General features: G+C 43.4%; 2 protein-coding genes across 2 annotated transcripts; one reads left to right on the top strand and one right to left on the bottom strand.

The window, feature by feature from the left end:
• Positions 1-1,851: 1,851 nt before the first annotated feature.
• Positions 1,852-8,491, bottom strand: SPRTN (SprT-like N-terminal domain). The gene is made up of 5 exons (XM_062641775.1): positions 8,218-8,491; positions 6,539-6,638; positions 5,593-5,721; positions 4,566-4,833; positions 1,852-4,268 (listed from the first exon to the last, which is right to left on the bottom strand). Exons 1-5 carry the CDS (start codon positions 8,472-8,474, stop codon positions 3,568-3,570), a joined length of 1,455 nt encoding a protein of 484 aa, XP_062497759.1. The 5' UTR covers positions 8,475-8,491; the 3' UTR covers positions 1,852-3,567.
• Positions 8,492-8,705: 214 nt separating this feature from the next.
• EXOC8 (exocyst complex component 8) lies at positions 8,706-14,604 on the top strand. Its single transcript, XM_062641903.1, has 2 exons — positions 8,706-10,294; positions 10,941-14,604. Exons 1-2 carry the CDS (start codon positions 8,783-8,785, stop codon positions 11,547-11,549), a joined length of 2,121 nt encoding a protein of 706 aa, XP_062497887.1. The 5' UTR covers positions 8,706-8,782; the 3' UTR covers positions 11,550-14,604.
• The last annotated feature ends 2,262 nt before the right edge of the window (positions 14,605-16,866 follow it).

Genomic DNA, 16,866 nt, shown 5'->3' on the forward strand with positions numbered 1-16,866 from the left:
TTCCTATACAGTCTGAGCAGCAGCACCTGCCCTTCCTTAGAAACGTACTTCCACCTAGACATAAACAGCCTGCTCATCAGCTTAGGCATAGGCGTTAGGTTGAACTTGCTGCAAGAACATACTTCCCATGGAACCTAGATTTCCCAAATGAAAACAAATAATAGTCATAGAGTGGTCTGGGTTGCAAAGGGCCTTCAGATCATCTAGTTCCAACCCCCTACTGGAGATGGTAAACTATAGAGAAATGCACATTAGCACTTTCAGCACATACTATGAAGCAAACTATTTCTATTACATATCTTTTTGCAAGATACTAATTCATTTTTATTAGTCCAGAGAAAAATTCTACTTCCCTCTTCTTCATCAGAACTCATCAAGTATTACAAAAACCTCAGTAGCATGTCCATGAAGTAGAAAACACTTGAAAATATTTGACCTTCAAGATTTCTTGCCCAACAACCAGTTTCAAGGTAACTTAACAGCAGCCTTTTATTACAATGAAATACTTAAGCAAACTCCCACTTAGTTTAACCCCCAGAAATGTTACCTGAATCATTCTGAACAGTTCCAGTAGATCACCACAGCATGAGACTGCTTCTGCCTTCAGTGTGCAGACCCATTTGCTGACAAACAGCACACACACGCATTTGACCTCTCTCATACCTGATTTGTCTCAGAAACATATTCAATTGTTTCTCAGATTTCCAGCCAGGTCACTTACTTTGCAGTTCAGTGAAGTGTGTTTGTTCAGGATTCATTACTAACTTGCGTTAGTCTCTAAACTCACTGAGGACAAAGTCAACTGATACGGAAGATGGAATTTCTCACCTTTAACCCAAATTTACCAGCATATTTTAAAAACAGACTGGTAGCCATTGTCATAATTGTGGGAAGGACACTGTATTCAAGAACAGTCTTACAGAAACAGCATTCACAACATACCCAACCAACCAAGGCCATGACCTGTTAATAATAGCCTGCAATAGGTAGGAACTGCAAAGTGTATCCATCTAGGTCTTTGTCACCTTTACCTCCATAGGAAGGACATCTTGGCATCATAATACCTCACTGTGAAAACACACATGGGCAGAAGTAATGTTTTTCCACGGCTGGTCCAGAACTGCTCAGTTGTTTTGAAAACAGATCTATTTTAGGACATTTATGTATGTGAGACAGAACTTGCCTGTAGCTTAAGTCAGCCCTGCCCTGACAGGCATTTACTGATCACTGAATTCTGCAGGTCAATCCCCACGTTTGTTTTCTATTTGTTTTTCAAACGAACACCACTGATGTAGAAGATGACATAAGAAAGAAAAAAAAAACATTCAGCTATACCCACAATCCTCCCTTCTCCTTTACTCTTATCAGTTGTAGTGGGACAAACAAGGAAACTGGTAAGAACAATAGTAAGGGAAATACCTCTCAGAAAATGCTTCATGATGCGAGATACCACTCGCGATATGAATCTAGTCCTCTTCTTAAAAACCTATGGTAGTAAAATACATTTTAGGAGTACCATCTGTGTACACGTCAAGTTTCACTGGGAACACAGAGACACTGCAGTTTTATGAAGGAAGTATGAAAAATTAACACGTCAGATCAAGATTTAGAATCACTATTTGTAAATTTTTCAACAGAAAAGAAACAAAAGTGAAACTGTACTAAAAATATGATGGAGAAGGCAAAGCTGGATGCAGTGTATATTCACCAATGCCTGTTTTGACAGGGAAATTTAAGAAGGAAGAATGTTGATATAGATAGAATCTATTAAACCAGACAGTTATTAGATAGACAGCTGAGCCCACTTGTGAGTAACACAGAATGGCCACAAGTGCCATGAGAAACCCAGGCTTAATTACATTTAATTGAATTAAGATGAAAATTCAGTAACAATTTATTCAACATATTTAAGAACAATCCAATTCACATTAAATCTCTGTAGCATCATTATTTAAAAAAATACACCAATGTTTAGAAAGGGTTAAGGTATCATTTGCTCAATTCCATTGCACGTCAGTTTATTTTCGTATTTCAAAAGGGAGCAGCAGTTAGTTGATTACATAAAGACAAACATACGTGCATCCAAGGCTAACATAGCCATTTAAAGTTGTAGCAACAATATATGAAACAGCATAATTGTTTTTTTTTTCTTTAACAAAAATATTTATAATCAGTTTTATAAGCAAGGAATCCATATGTTAACTGTGGAACCAGTTAAATACTTTCAGTGCAGCAAAAGAACTGTTAATGTCTCACAAAGTTTATATAGAAAACACATCTGCTCAGCATTCACAAGTTCTCATAGCACAATGGCTTGACTACTCAACTGCCTGGCTCCTTGGATACTAACCACCAGGCTGGCTGGCTTCCAGAAGCAGCAAAATAAACACTGTCAGCTGCTGTCAATTTAACACCATTTTGACTTGTGAAACACTGGAAATTTAACTGAAAAATCATCTTTTAATGACATGGCCAGGAACAGTTTTTATCAGTACTGATACCAATATTCCTCACAACTTTTTACTTACTAGTGTGAGGATATGGGGGTCAGTTACTCATGCTCATAATTCTTATATCCTAACAAAAAATAGTGAACAGTTTGTGCAGATGATCAGAAGCAGTGGATGGAGAATCTAGCTGGGACCCTGGCCTGGACCAAACAGACACACCTAAGACTGAAGTTCATTAGCTTCCATGTGACCACTCTGACTTTTAATGGTGCAGCTAATGTTTAAACAATCTCTGAAAATAAGCTCCTCAAAACGCCCTTTTTTTTTTTTTTCCTTTTAAATTGAGCCCTTAATTTTAAGGCCTTCTTGTCTACCAAGAACCTTGTGCTTGATTTCCTAGCACCTTCACTGCCCTTCTGGATCTTCTCTTTCCTGCTACAATCCACCCATTAAGCCTAAATGAATGGTTTGTTATGGTTTTGATGCCTATGCCTCTCCCATCTTTGGTAAAATCCTTTATTTGAGATTCTCAGTCTCACCTATCTTTTAGAAAAGCTCACAGGTGAGATGACCACCTAAGAGTGTAACAGTGGCTTATGCAAAATAGTTTCTGTTCTAGAAGTACATGCCACTTAATGACACTGCAGTAAACAGAAGAATTCTTACTAGTACAGGTAGTTAACTTTAAGAATGGCCAAAACCCCACCACCACCACTTAACTCCCTCCTTCCCCCTCCCTCAAGACAAAGGGGCTTTAAGAACAAACATAAACTAGCAGGATTAAAAATGTCTTAATCTTAAAAACTGCCTTGAAACTAGGAAATAGGGAGTTCAGCAAGTGTCTACCTCCCTGTGTGTTACCCAGATTCTGGAGCAAGAACATCTGCACAAACATCCACCTGCTACAGCTTCAGAATTTGATTCCTTGGAAGACAAGCAGCAGCTAGCTTCCCAGTCAGCACTGATGTACAACTCCACAAAACTTGTTCGACATGCTGACAGTATAAATTCCAGTTCAGAACAGGCACACGGGGAAGTAACCACAGCTTAAGCAAACCCTGAGCAAAGTAGTTTTGAAGCAATGGCTTATCTTTTTGAGCCACCTTTCTGAAAAGTTTTATGCAAGACAAGAATCAAGGTGTTCATTTATTTCAGACTCCAAAACCTCAGTCTGGCAAACAGGACAACCGACTTTTTTATCCTGCCTCACAGCAGCGCTGGAACTTGCAGAGGACACTGTAGATTCAACTTTGGTTTTTGAAGGTGTACTTATACTTGAAGTGACACCAGTACCACCTTTTTTAATGAAATAGTTTTCAAAGGCAGTTCTGTCTTCCATTTTTGGCCATTGCTGAAATGTATGAGAACCTTCTGAGCTTTTTTTCTGACCTGCTGTTGTCTGCTCAAAACAAATTTGTTTTGGTGACCCGTTATAAAATGGCATAACCCTCTTCCCACTTGCAGAACCTTGGTTTGATTTTTCTTCCGTAACACGAGCAATTTTAACAGGTGATCCACTCACGTTCTTGTAAGCTTTTGAATTAGCAACAGAGAGTTTAGGGAACTCACGCTTCGAAGATAAGCTGATTTTCTCACTGGCATCACCAGTATGCAGTGGAAAGAAGATGCCACTACGGGGTGATTTTTCAAATTTTATCTCATTTTTAGGGATTGGTATTGTCCTTACTGGGGAACGAAGCTGTGAACCAGATGTTTCATTTGTGCTTTTTTCTGAGAGTCCACTGTCTCCTCCCCCAAGCCGATATCCCTTTCCACTAAAGGGTACCAGATCTTGCATACCATGAGTTTTTGTCTTGCCTGCAATTTAAGAGAAGACAATAAGAATAGTAACTTTTTCATCTATGTCATAGGCTTATTATTTCACATACGTCATAAAAAAAAAAAATCTGCTGCTTGAAAACAGTGCAGTAAACTAAACCTTTTGCAAACAGTTTAGTTGAGAAGGAGCCCAGAAATGCACAAAATGGGCCCTATTCTTCGCTATGTAACAGTAGCATCTAAGCAGAGCTCATGCAGTGGCTGATCTGTACTTGTCCACAGAACTGTTTGGACAAAAACAGTTTGGAAAACAGGCAGAAAAATTATTTTAAATACCTTTCTTAGGTGACTCGGAATTTGGAAGTTTTTCTGCCTGAGTTTTCTCCTTAGATTTCTTAGAGAAGTTCTCTGGCTCCTTCACTTTTGTGAATGTACCTCCACATTTCTCTTGATGCTCAGCCCACCAGAAGTCTCGTGCAGAGGGTGCTCTATTCATCGAACGTTTCACATATCCAAAGTAAGGTTTCCTATTTTGGCAGGGGCCGTTGCATCGCCACCAGTGCTGGCGGTACAGATCCACCTCATCGTGAAAATCATGATAGATCTAGGTTAAAATAACAAAACAAAATGAAACAGTCATACAGAAAGTTCCTGATTTTACACCAACAGCTCTTCAATATTCTTTAAAAAGAAATTACCATTTCATTCCTTCCATTACTGCTGTGTTTTTTACATTACCAGTTCAAAGAGCTGAACCTGCGCACAATTTGATCAACATTTAGACACCATTAAAACAAAGCTTAAAAGACAGGATGGGCAGGAATGTGTCCTGGCTATCTTGTCTGAACTGCAGTAAAGTCATTTTGAAAAATCTATCTACAATTTCACCCTACACGATGTACTCGTTAGAATGCACTGCAAACAATGCCAGTACTGTATTCTTTCTCCAGCTACTATCTCAATGGATCTTGCCAGACATATTATTTTGCAATACCATCAATCCACTTGCCTCTACTGATACAAATCTTAACTAAAACAGACTGTTCTTTTCCAAACGGTATTCTGACATGGAGCTATTCTGTCTCTGATAGCATTCAGTCGTTTCAGGTTTAAAGAAAAATACTCACAGAGGGCATACTTGAAAATCATATGACTAACAACTTGCTACATCTTCCTCAACCTGTTCCCACCATCATCCCCAACAAAATAACTATGGAACTGGCATACACTTGAATGCAAGTTTGTATTGGTACCAACTGTAGAGTGTCAAACAAGAACAAGTTTATTACTCATACCACACTACATACACCAAGAAACCAAATCAGGAAGAAACTGCTATTAAATTAAAGTAGTTTACGCTTACTGTGACATTGGCTCCAGTCAACCGATTAATGCGACGCATGTGTTTGCAGAACTCTGGTCCATGAGATTCACGATCTTTGTCATTATTAGTAACAAAAAGCAGGGCATGGATCATTTCATGCAACAGTGTCTGAAACGATGGAAATCATTAGCTGTTTACTGAAAAGCATTATATATAGTTTCAAAATTAAGCTGTAAGTATGCTACTCCTCTACATTTATCTCAATACTGATCTTCATGCATTCACGCTTATTCTGGGGCGTAAAAGCATGATACTCGTTCTACCTGTCAAATCAAATTACCTCTATTCCCATACCACCGAAACATATTACTACAGTAAGTGACATTCTAAAAAGGAGAAATAATCCCCAAACTTAAGTCAGATCTTTGAAAAGATCATCCCCTCTGCAACCAAGAGGCACTTGTGAGAAAGCTGAAACCCCACAGCGTTTCTGTTCATTAAGCAAACATGGATGTTCAGCCAACTCAAAGCAGCAGCCCTGACAGAGGCACAAGAAGCAACACAATGTTTACAGTCATATCCTGTACCCTTATTTTTAGCTGTGGGCCTTTTGAGCTAAAAGATGAAGCTACAGCCACCTTCTGATTGTACTTTCAGTCCCTGTTTGTTTTTAATATTAGGGAATAATTTATGAGTAAAAAAGTTGGGGGTTGGGTTTTTTTCAGTAAAATAAGCAAGTGGCCTTAGTCTGCCACTCAGAGTTGCCCATTTAGAAATGCAAAACCGAAAGATGACCATGACACTGAAACATTAGCATCACAAGTGTAACAATAAAGACACCACTATTTTACAATCTATAGGTATATAAGTATATACAGTATATGATACGTACTATAAGAATCCTACTATAAAATATTGGGGGGGGACGGACGGACACGACACAAAATACATTTTATGTGCAGATTCATGAGCACTCTTCAAATACCTCAACAAGATCCTTCCTTGGTCTTAACTTGAGGAGTGGCTCACTCAGACGAATGGAACACATTCCACCTTTTCCTTCATATTTACACACTCCAGCACAGCTGAAAGAGATACAGAAAGAAAATATGAAAAGCTACTTGTTTCTGTAGTACATTAATTGAGAACTGGAGTTAAAATGCTGTCCTCTTCCAGCACATGCTAGGTAACTCTCAGAACATGAAAAAAACTTTTACTTGAAAAACTCAAGAAAAAAAATAAGAAAAAAATCCAAATCCACAAGTCCTTAGAATAAGCTGTGACTGAACCAGCAAAAGTGAAAGTGTAGTTTATTAAATATCTTGCAATCACTTTAATTCAAAGCTGAAGTAATCCTGAGGAAGGTGGTGGTGGGGGCAAATCACAATGGACTGTTCCAAGCTAACCTGTTTAGGAGGCAGAGGATTGTTTTCATTAGAATTCCTCATGGAGTGAAATACATGAAATAGAGGCTGGAGATTCAAAGCAGCCAACACCAACTTAACTGCTGGTTGCTGCAATTTAACTCCTCATCCTCTCCCAGTGTTTGACTCTTACTGAACTTTCATGTATCATCACTTCTGCATGCTAAACCAGCAGAAAACATTTTTATTTTTTTAATATTACTGAGTTAGTGCTCTACCTGTTCAGTGTTCAAATCTTTTCAACTATTTAAAGAGTGCTGCAACCAGCAGAGGACAAGAGGGGGCAGGACGCCAGCAGCCAGCAATTGCATCAGCTGATCTGCTACAGAACTGCAACCTGCACTTCAAAGCTTTTTTTTGTTTTCATCTCAGATTCCCTGTTTATTCCCCTTCCTAATCTGTTCTAAGATTTCTTAATATACTGTTACAATTTCATATCTACCTTTTAGCCATGCTATAAAATTGTAATAGAAACTGAGAACAAGAACAACAACAGCAATACAAGTATGTTCTTTTACACTGACATACAGTTTAAGACCAAATTATTTATTCCACTTTAACATCTATCCAATTCTGCCTGCACCCCACGAGAAGACATCTAGGGTTGCCAATGATGACCAATGAAGGACAAAACAGACAATGACAATGACCAACCTACATCCCAGGGTACAAACCACGTTAGAAAAGCAAGGCATCCAAGTACCTGGAAGAGCAGCTCTGGCACTAGCACACTATGCCTATAAACCAACATTCAGGAGTAGAATATAACGATATAACAGCTTTTCCTTCCTTACCCCTCCCCCCCAACCCCATAGCTATATGTATGATATATTAGAAAGAAATTCTTCATTGGCACAGGTTGCCCAAAGAAGTTATGGCTGCCCCATCCTTGGCAGTGTTCAAGGCCAGGCTGGACAAAGCTTGAAGCAACCTGGTCTAATGGAAGGTGTCCTTGCCTGTGGCACAGAGCTGGAACTGGATGAGCTTTAAAGTCGCTTCCAACACAAACCATTCTATGATTCTATGACGAGATGAGCTATTCCTTATTCGAAGAGCCACAATCTCTTCCAACAGCTCTGACACAGCACCGACACCCTGCTGGCAGCTTCCCCTGCCCCCCCCCCCCGCACCCCGCCTGCCCGCCGGAGCCGGGCCTGCCTGGCGGGGAGGCCGCTCACCGCCGCGCCCGCCTCCCCACGCAGGGCTGCCCTGCGCGCCGACCCGGCGCCCCCCACCGTACAGGGTCATGCGCGGGCTCCACGACACGTCCACCGCCGCCAGGCGCCCCCAGAAGAGCGCCTCGTTGAACTGCACGAAGAGCCCGTGCACATCGGGGCTGGGGTCCAGCAGCTCCCACGACTCATCCACCACTGACAGCGGCCGGAGAGGAGAAAGGTCCCGCAAGGCCTCAGGACACGGTGCTGCCGCCGCCTCCTCCTTGTCCTCCGCTTCCCACAGCTCCTGGAGCTGCAGCGCCAGCACGAAGTCCTCCTCCATCCCGCTCAACGCAGCGCCGCCACTACGTGCGGGCGCTGCCGCCCCGCCATCCGCCAGAGCCGCCTGGCGCGCATGCGCGTTACGAGATTAACGACCACGCATGCACCCAACGCCGGCTGAGTCCGCCCGTCCCCGGCGCTCACGGCCGCAGGGAGGTGAGCCGCGCATGCGCGTTGTGCGCGGCGCCGTTGTCGCAGGCGGTGTACGTCTTGCGGTGCGCAGGCGCAGCGTCGTTGTTCCTGACGGCGGCGGTAGCGGCTGTGGGGCGGGTGCCGGGCAGCGGGGCTGCTGGAGGTGCGGCCGTGGCGATGGCACTGTCGCTGGGCGAGGGTGGCGGGAGCCGGTTGCGGCGGCAGCTGGAGTCCGGGGGCTTCGTGGCGGCGGAGTACGTGAAGCAGCTGTCGCAGCAGTCGGACGGGGACAGGGACCTGCAGGAGCACCGGCAGCGCATCCAGGCGCTGAGCGAGGAGACGGCCCAGAGCCTGAAACGCAACGTGTACCAAAACTACCGGCAGTTCATCGAAACGGCGCGGGAGATCAGCTACCTGGAGAGCGAGATGTACCAGCTCAGCCACATCCTCACCGAGCAGAAGGGCATCATGGAGGCCGTCACCCAGGCCCTGCTCCTCCAGGCTGATCGCGACGACCCCGAGCTGGGCTCCCGCCGCGCCGCTACCACCGACCCCTTCCTGCCCCTGTCGGCCAAGGAGGCAGCAGCCAACGAGGAGGGGCGGCAGCGGACGCTCACCACCCTTCTGGAGAAGGTGGAGGGCTACCGCGACCTCCTGCCGGAGAGCCCCAGCAAGTACCTGGTCTACAACGGCGACCTGGTGGAGTACGATGCTGACCACATGGCGCAGATCCAGCGGGTGCACGCCTTCCTCATGAATGACTGCCTGCTCGTGGCCACCGCGCTGCCCAACCGCCGCGGTGCCTACCGCTACGTTGCCCTCTACTCCCTCGATGGGCTGGCTGTGGTCAACGTCAAGGACAACCCTCCTATGAAGGATATGTTCAAGCTGCTCATGTTCCCCGAGAGCCGCATCTTCCAGGCTGAGAATGCCAAGATCAAGAAGGAGTGGCTGGAGGTGCTAGAGGAGACTAAACGCAACCGGGCCCTCAGTGAGAAGCAACGCCTGGAGCAGGAGGCCCTGCCCCGGCCTGCCCCAGCACCTCCTGAATCCACCAACCCCTTCGAGGAGGAAGAAGAGGAGGAAGAGCCCTCTGCTGAGGAGGAGGTGGTTGATCTCTCGCTTGAGTGGATCCAGGAGCTGCCTGAGGACCTGGACGTCTGCATTGCTCAGAGGGACTTCGAGGGGGCAGTGGACCTCTTGGATAAACTCAACGAGTACCTGCGGGACAAGCCTGTGAGCCAGCCCGTGAAAGAGCTGCGGGTCAAGGTGGATGAGCGGGTCCGGCAGCTTACAGACGTGCTGGTGTTCGAGCTGTCTCCAGACCGCTCTCTGCGGGGAGGGCCACGGGCCACCCGCCGAGCTGTGTCCCAGCTCATTCGCTTGGGCCAGTCCACCAAGGCATGCGAGCTCTTCCTGAAGAACCGGGCGGCCGCGGTGCAGACGGCCATCCGGCAGCTGCGCATCGAGGGTGCCACGTTGCTCTACATCCACAAGCTCTGCCATGTCTTCTTCACCAGCCTTCTGGAGACAGCAAGAGAGTTTGAGACGGACTTTGCTGGCAACAACGGCTGCTACTCGGCCTTCGTGGTCTGGGCCCGCTCTTCCATGAAAATGTTTGTAGATGCCTTCAGTAAGCAAGTCTTCGATAGTAAAGAGAGTTTGTCGACTGCGGCAGAGTGCGTCAAGGTAAGAGGCTCCAAAGAGGGTGGTGTGACATGGTAGCCAAAACAGAGGTTGTAAAACTTGTAAATCTGCTTTTCTAACCCTAGGTTAGTTGCTGACTCTTGAAAGGGTCTGTGCAAAGGTTTCCTGAGTTGAAAAGTGAATATTCATTTGGGGTTGGTTTGGATTTTTTATCAGTTTAACAGAGTAACGGATTAAGATGAAAGCGCACAGCCAGAAAAACCCTATCTTTATCAGAAATACAGTATGTGTTTATTCTTAATTTGCCTTTAACCAGTAGGAGGTCCTAAAATTTATGTAAGCCACATTTGAGTGATGAGTATTTGAAGATTTTTTTGTCTATTTTCCAAGCCTGTCCTGGACTACATTTCCATAGTTTTTTGCAAGACTAATTTATTTCAGCTTCTAATGGGGGAAAAAAAAAAAGAAGGGTTGGGGAGTTCATAATGTAATTGTCAGAGTGTTTTTGATAGGCAGGGTTTATCTTTCAGTTATTAATTTCTCATTAGTAAGAAATCTCTTGAAGCAGGAGAAATAAGTGAAGTATGACTCAGACTTCCCTGTTTTCTGAGAATTATAAATTTGGTAAATAAGATGTAAAGGGGGCATACACGCTAGTAACACCCTTTGTTTTTTGTTACTCCCCAAGGTAGCTAAGGAGCACTGCAAGCAGCTTAGTGAGATTGGACTGGACCTCACCTTCATCATTCATGCTCTTCTGGTAAAGGATATCAAAGGTGCATTACAGAGCTACAAGGATATCATCATCGAGGCCACCAAGCACCGCAACTCTGAGGAGATGTGGAGAAGGATGAACCTAATGACTCCAGAGGCACTGGGGAAACTCAGGGAGGAGATGAGGAGCTGCGGGGTGGGCAACTTTGACCAGTACACGGGTGATGACTGCTGGGTCAACCTGAGCTATACTGTAGTAGCTTTCACTAAGCAGACTATGGCCTTCTTGGAGGAAGCGTTAAAGCTTTACTTCCCAGAGCTGCATATGGTCCTTTTGGAGAGTCTCGTAGAAATCATCCTGGTGGCTGTCCAGCATGTTGATTACAGTTTACGGTGTGAACAGGATCCTGAGAAAAAAGCATTCATTAGGCAAAATGCATCCTTCCTGTATGAAACTGTCCTTCCTGTTGTGGAAAAAAGATTTGAGGAAGGGGTTGGAAAGCCGGCCAAGCAGCTACAGGATCTGAGAAACGCTTCAAGGTTGATGCGTGTAAATCCGGAAAGTACCACCTCTGTGGTGTGAAGTGACCTAACTGTTCTTATGAACAGCCTGAAAGCACTTGCTGAAAATGTTGTACATTGGATACATGAACTAAATGGGTTTTCTTAGTCCCTGCAAAATGCAGAAGTCCAACTACTGCATTCCAGAAGCTGAAGACTTACAATCAAAGCCTGAGAGGATGCAACACTTTACTTGGTGGATGGGAGTTAGGGGAGTGAGAAGTAAGGCTGAGGTCCCATGTCCTTGGACAGCATATCCTGTAAGAATGGTTTGTGTAGTGTTTGTGACTTGAGAAACACTGCGATATACAATTTTTGGCCAAATGTTTGTGAAAGTCTTAAATATATATACACCACATGGTGGGAAAAGATCACTTATCACATCACTGTAGGAATTCTTTTTTAAGAGAGGGTTCTGGTAGGAGGGGAAGTGCTGAAACGTTCCCAGGGTGTGAGACACATCCACCATCCAGATGTGACTCAGCCCTGCAGATAAACAACATGAATTTGCACAGTCTGATTTGTTTGGTGGCAATGCAAACTCTTCAGTTTTTTCCAACATTCAGATTCTTTTCATTCATTTCAGAGGCAGATCTAAATTAAAAATGGGGGGGGGGGGGGGTTAAGTTTTTTTGTGTGTGGATGAAGGGGCTGCTTCTATTTAATAAGCTTGCCTGTCAGCTTAAACTGCAGGTCTCTGGAAACAAACCTGCTGTCAGAAACATTTGCTCCCCTCAGAGAGAAAGTGAGAATAACTTTTTTCCTTCCCCTTTGTGTTCCCCTTCCTTGTTTTTTTCATGGACTTAATTGGGGTCAAGTCAGTTTGATTAAGTGTGCACTCTTGCTTGAGGTGCTGTCATAAATGCATGACAGGCCATTGCCTACTGATAGAAACCACAGTGAAGAAGTGTAAATGCTCTTGAGATGTGGAGGGCAGGGAGAAGGTCTGAAGGTACTGCTTCATTTGGGAGAAGCAGCATGCTAATTCTGCTGTATGGAGGCAGCACAGGATGAAGAGAGTGAGTGTGAGGCTTTTTGTAAAGGATGTGATCTGCAAAATACACACTCTGTCCTTCCTGCAAATATTAGTATTGTTTTTCTGTAATACAGCAATAACCTAGAAGCACTGTCTTTTTCTGTAGAAAGCCCAAGGACTGTGGTTGCGAGCACTAATATAGATGTGGGAAGTTTATGCAAATGCTTGTATGTTTGGATTGAATGGTGATGGCTGTCTCATTCAGTGTATGTCTCTGAAAATAAAATAAGCCAAGTCTTGTATAAAGGCTGGCTTTAGAAAGCTGTCAGCATCATGTTCTGAGCTGTGTAAACTTCTTCCCCTTTAGTGAAGACTTTCTTAGCTGTGAGAAAATTATGTTGCAGCTAAGTAACCTTGAATTAGACTCTAAATAAGTGTTCTTAACTGGAATCATTGAGTATCCTATTCCTGTTACACTTTCGGATGAATATTTTGCAGTTTGTATCAGTGTAATGAATGCCTCGTGACTGCCAGAACAAACAAGGTATTGCTAGTAATACATACTGTGTAACTGCTCATACTGGAGCTACTTTCCTCCCTATTTTCATGGTGCTAGTTCATTGCACTTTTTACCTTGACTAGTTTTCATTCTGTTGCTCTTTGAATGCCTTTTTAACTGTCAGGTTTTGCCAAGCGTACTACTGTCTCTGCTCACTTGCTTTCCACTGTTCGGGCTTTTTGCTAGCATATCCTGGGAGAAAAATGGTTTTAAAGGGTAACTTATTGCTCTTGCTAAAACTGATTGAAAACCACTGAAATAGCTATAGTTTTATTGTAAGGGACTGAGACAGTGAGAGTTAGAACTTGTGTGAACATGTTATGTCCAAGAGAGAGCCACACAGGTGTTTTTCACTAATGAACTGGTTTTGATACCAGATCCTAAGGAAGTGTATCAAAGTAATATATTCTTTCTCATTTGCTTGAAGTGGGCAGAAGTAACAACCTTACTTAATCTGAGAAATACTTTCAAGTGGATTTTAAGTGAGAACTCTACATGATGATGGGTATTTTGGAAGAGAGGGAGAAGCAAGGGCTTTTTTTCTCTGAAGACAAATATATTTTATTGTTTTCTTTACAGCAGAAGAAAGCAGAATTAATACAGATGAGTTGTTTTGGTTTTGTGTTGGGTTTTTTCCCCTGAAAGAGAAAGGTAAGCTGTGGAACTGCTGCTCAGGACTGATTATTGTGATGCTTGAGAATTTTGTGTAAGAAGCTGAATTGTAGTTTCATGCTTCCCAGCTCTGGAGTAAGATTGAATAGGAGAAGAGCCCTGTTCATGTATCCATTGTAAGCTGGTGTAGCACATCTTGTCCTCATCAGAGGATGAAAGGTAGAATGTAATTCTGCCATGTGTTCTGTTATGCCTCAGTCACCGCTCCCATTATCAATCTATTTACAGCACTCAGGGCCTACTGAATTTTTCTCTGCCATTATCCATGGATCAGTGGGCTTATGTGGATGGTTGGTTTTAATGGATCAGAGAATCTGGTGTTTCCTCTGGGTGATCAAATATGTTCGTGTGCCTGGCACAATCCAAATATGCGTGTGGATTTGTATAAACCGCTGTAGGTAGCATTGATACTTTGTAACTTGTGAATCAATTCAAATTGTAAGAAAATCAGGAACTTAAGGAAAATGGTGTGCAATTAAATTAAACACTTTGTATGTTAATTCAGTTAACAAAAAAGTTAACGTATGCAGAGAATCATGTTTTAATAAATTTCAGATTTGAAGACAGTAATTTGGAGTGGCACTTTTCCTGAGCAATGCACTTGTCTAGTGTTGTTCAAGGTGGGATTTGCAGTAACTACTGAATAACATGATAGCAGTTTTGTTGATTTGGGGAAGAACTAGTCTTTTTGTTTTGTTTTGAGACAATTGCGTATAAAATCTGGTTTCCTTTAGCTGCTGTGACAAAATTCTGTAAAATGAAGATTTTTTTTTAATTATTATTCAGATGAATTTATGTATTAGAATTTAATGCAATAACTTTTCTGAACAGTGAGGACCATGTATTAAAACTTTTGGACGTACAACACTAGTGGTGAATTTCTGTTTTTATTACATCATCATCAGGAGGAGGGTGTTGATTCAGAGTTCGAATCCACTAATGAATGTCCAGTGAAGTAGGAGAGCTTCAGGTCAGTGGTTTGTGAGGGAGATGTAAGAGGCAGCTGGGTGGTGAAAGCCAAGTGATGTCACTTCAGTTACATTCTTACAAAGTCAGTGTGTCCAGGGCAGTGTCACGCTGTGGAATTTGTTACCTTCCAGAGATGATTTTGTCTCCGGAGTCCGTTCGCTCTTAACTTGAATGCTACATGTGCAGTGCAGCCTTTCTCCTCGCTAGGTGGAGTTCTGTCTGTTGAAGCTTCGCTATGCCAAGGACAGGCCCAGCCATTAAAGCTCTGCCGTCTCACAGCGTGGCTTGGGGCGTTTTGTAACACGCTGGGGAATGAAGATGCTGCACTGAACTTTTTGGACATTAGGGTCAACTTTTTTTCCTTCCTTGGTAGTGCTTTTCTTCTGCATTTTCTGATTTTTGTGCTGTTAATTTCTTAATTCTTCATGTTTTCTTTTCCTGCTGTTTCTATACCATTGGCAGGCATCCTGCAGAGGATCTTACCTTTCTACTTCTTCTAAAGGTATGTACCAACATGTGACGTTTGTTCTGCCTCAGACATGCTTTGCTAGACTGCAAGCTCCTACAGAGATGTGAAGTCACTTGTGTCACAGCTTCACCTACCTTGTGTAAGACGCTCAGCTTTATGACTTCTCAAAGTCAAGCTTGTATGACCTCTTGTTATTTTACTTCAGCACTGAACTGAAATTCCAACGAGAGCTCATGCTCACAATACAGCTTCGCACTCCAGCATGATAATGCAAAAGATCCCTGCCATCAATCTCCATAACTTACTCTTCACATTCCCTTTGCTGCACAACTCCTGTGTTTTAACTGGGTTACCTTTTACTTAAAAATATCAGTAGTTCTGCAAACTCCCACTGTTTTCCCTGAAGAAAATCAAACTCGGAATGGGGCATATCTGTCAAGGAGCTTTGTGAGCATATCCTGCAGACACATCTCTTTCCTCAGTGGTTTGAGAGTTGTGATGTACATTTAATCCCTGCAAACTCTGAAAGGTAGTAGGGAGAGAAACACCTCAAACTGTGGTGAAAATAGGTTTATGCCCTTGATAATTACAAGGGATGCTGACTAGAGTAATCAATCAGAATTTGACTGAGCTACCTCGGACACAGGATAATAATGTCTTGGAGTATTTAGGAAATTTTGCTACTACAATTTTAGTGGCCTCAGCATACCCTGTAATGCAGTTCTCAACTTCAGGGTTACAGGTGGAAGTAGATTCTCTGCTACAGATGTGCTCTGTTTAAGAGCAGAGAGAAAGTATAAGCAAGCAGAGAGAAAGTATAAGCAAGCAGGCTGTGATGACCACTGAGCAGTGTTCCCCTTCCAGGTGGCTGATCAGAACAGCTTTAGGGCAATTTTAGATCACTCTTATGTGCCACTCTAGTATTTATCCTCTATTGCTCCCCATGCAGTAGCTGCGTTCCTTTCAATATCCTGAGCATCCTAGTTCTCACCCAAGTGGGAGATGATCTGGGAGGATGGAGAGAACCTGCTACCCAGATTTCTTGAAGTGGGCTGTGATGGCACATGATTACCAGTGGGGGTCCCACAAGAACTCTGAATCAGCAAGCGTCACCTCTGCACGGGGAAAACGGGCTGCTCTGTATGCAAGCAGATACCGTTGTATTCAATTCGTTCTCATAGACCAGTACAAGAGCTAAAAGCAGGTATGGAAGCTGAGATATTCATCTCTTCATGTCATGGCAGGAACTGGACTCTGAGGCTTTACATTACCCCAAATATAATTTGGCCCTGCAGTTGCCAGGAATCTTGTTCAGATGTGCTAATATGTTGGCATATGATTATTGAATGTATTGCACTAGGGGAGTGGACCAGGGAGAAAAGCAGGTAGCATTAACTTCACTGCTGCTAGGGAAGTCCTTGATGATTTCAAGTTATTTATAAATAAGACAGAGCCATGCAGCTCTTCAGCGAGTTCTGCCAAGACACACAGTTCTTTCTCTGTCCTCCCACAAAGCTGAGCTAGTCAAAATCTAAATGCTCATGAAGGTGTGAGAAAATTAGCCAAATCCTTTGCAGCACAGAGCATGACTTGGGCAAAATTGGGGTCTGAATTTCACATACCCCTAAGCTGACTGTGGACTGAGGAAAAACTTTTCCTCAAACACTTCCAGACATAAAGTTCTCTGGGCTTTG

Source organism: Pezoporus occidentalis, unplaced genomic scaffold (assembly GCF_034315485.1).
Source record: "Pezoporus occidentalis ecotype Australia unplaced genomic scaffold, CSIRO_AGI_Poc_V1 ctg7, whole genome shotgun sequence".
Lineage (NCBI taxonomy): Eukaryota > Metazoa > Chordata > Aves > Psittaciformes > Psittacidae > Pezoporus > Pezoporus occidentalis.

Bases quoted from the DNA above. Each gene is read 5' to 3' on its own strand.
- SPRTN (XM_062641775.1), bottom strand. From the start codon at position 8,474: ATGGAGGAGGACTTCGTGCTGGCGCTGCAGCTCCAGGAGCTGTGGGAA. The intron at 5,722-6,538 runs GTATTTGAAGAG...CCATCGTTTCAG, and splicing joins CAAGGAAGGATCTTGTTGAG to ACACTGTTGCATGAAATGAT. The intron at 4,269-4,565 runs GTATTTAAAATA...CTTAAATTGCAG, and splicing joins TTCCGAGTCACCTAAGAAAG to GCAAGACAAAAACTCATGGT.
- EXOC8 (XM_062641903.1), top strand. From the start codon at position 8,783: ATGGCACTGTCGCTGGGCGAGGGTGGCGGGAGCCGGTTGCGGCGGCAG. The intron at 10,295-10,940 runs GTAAGAGGCTCC...TTACTCCCCAAG, and splicing joins CTGCGGCAGAGTGCGTCAAG to GTAGCTAAGGAGCACTGCAA.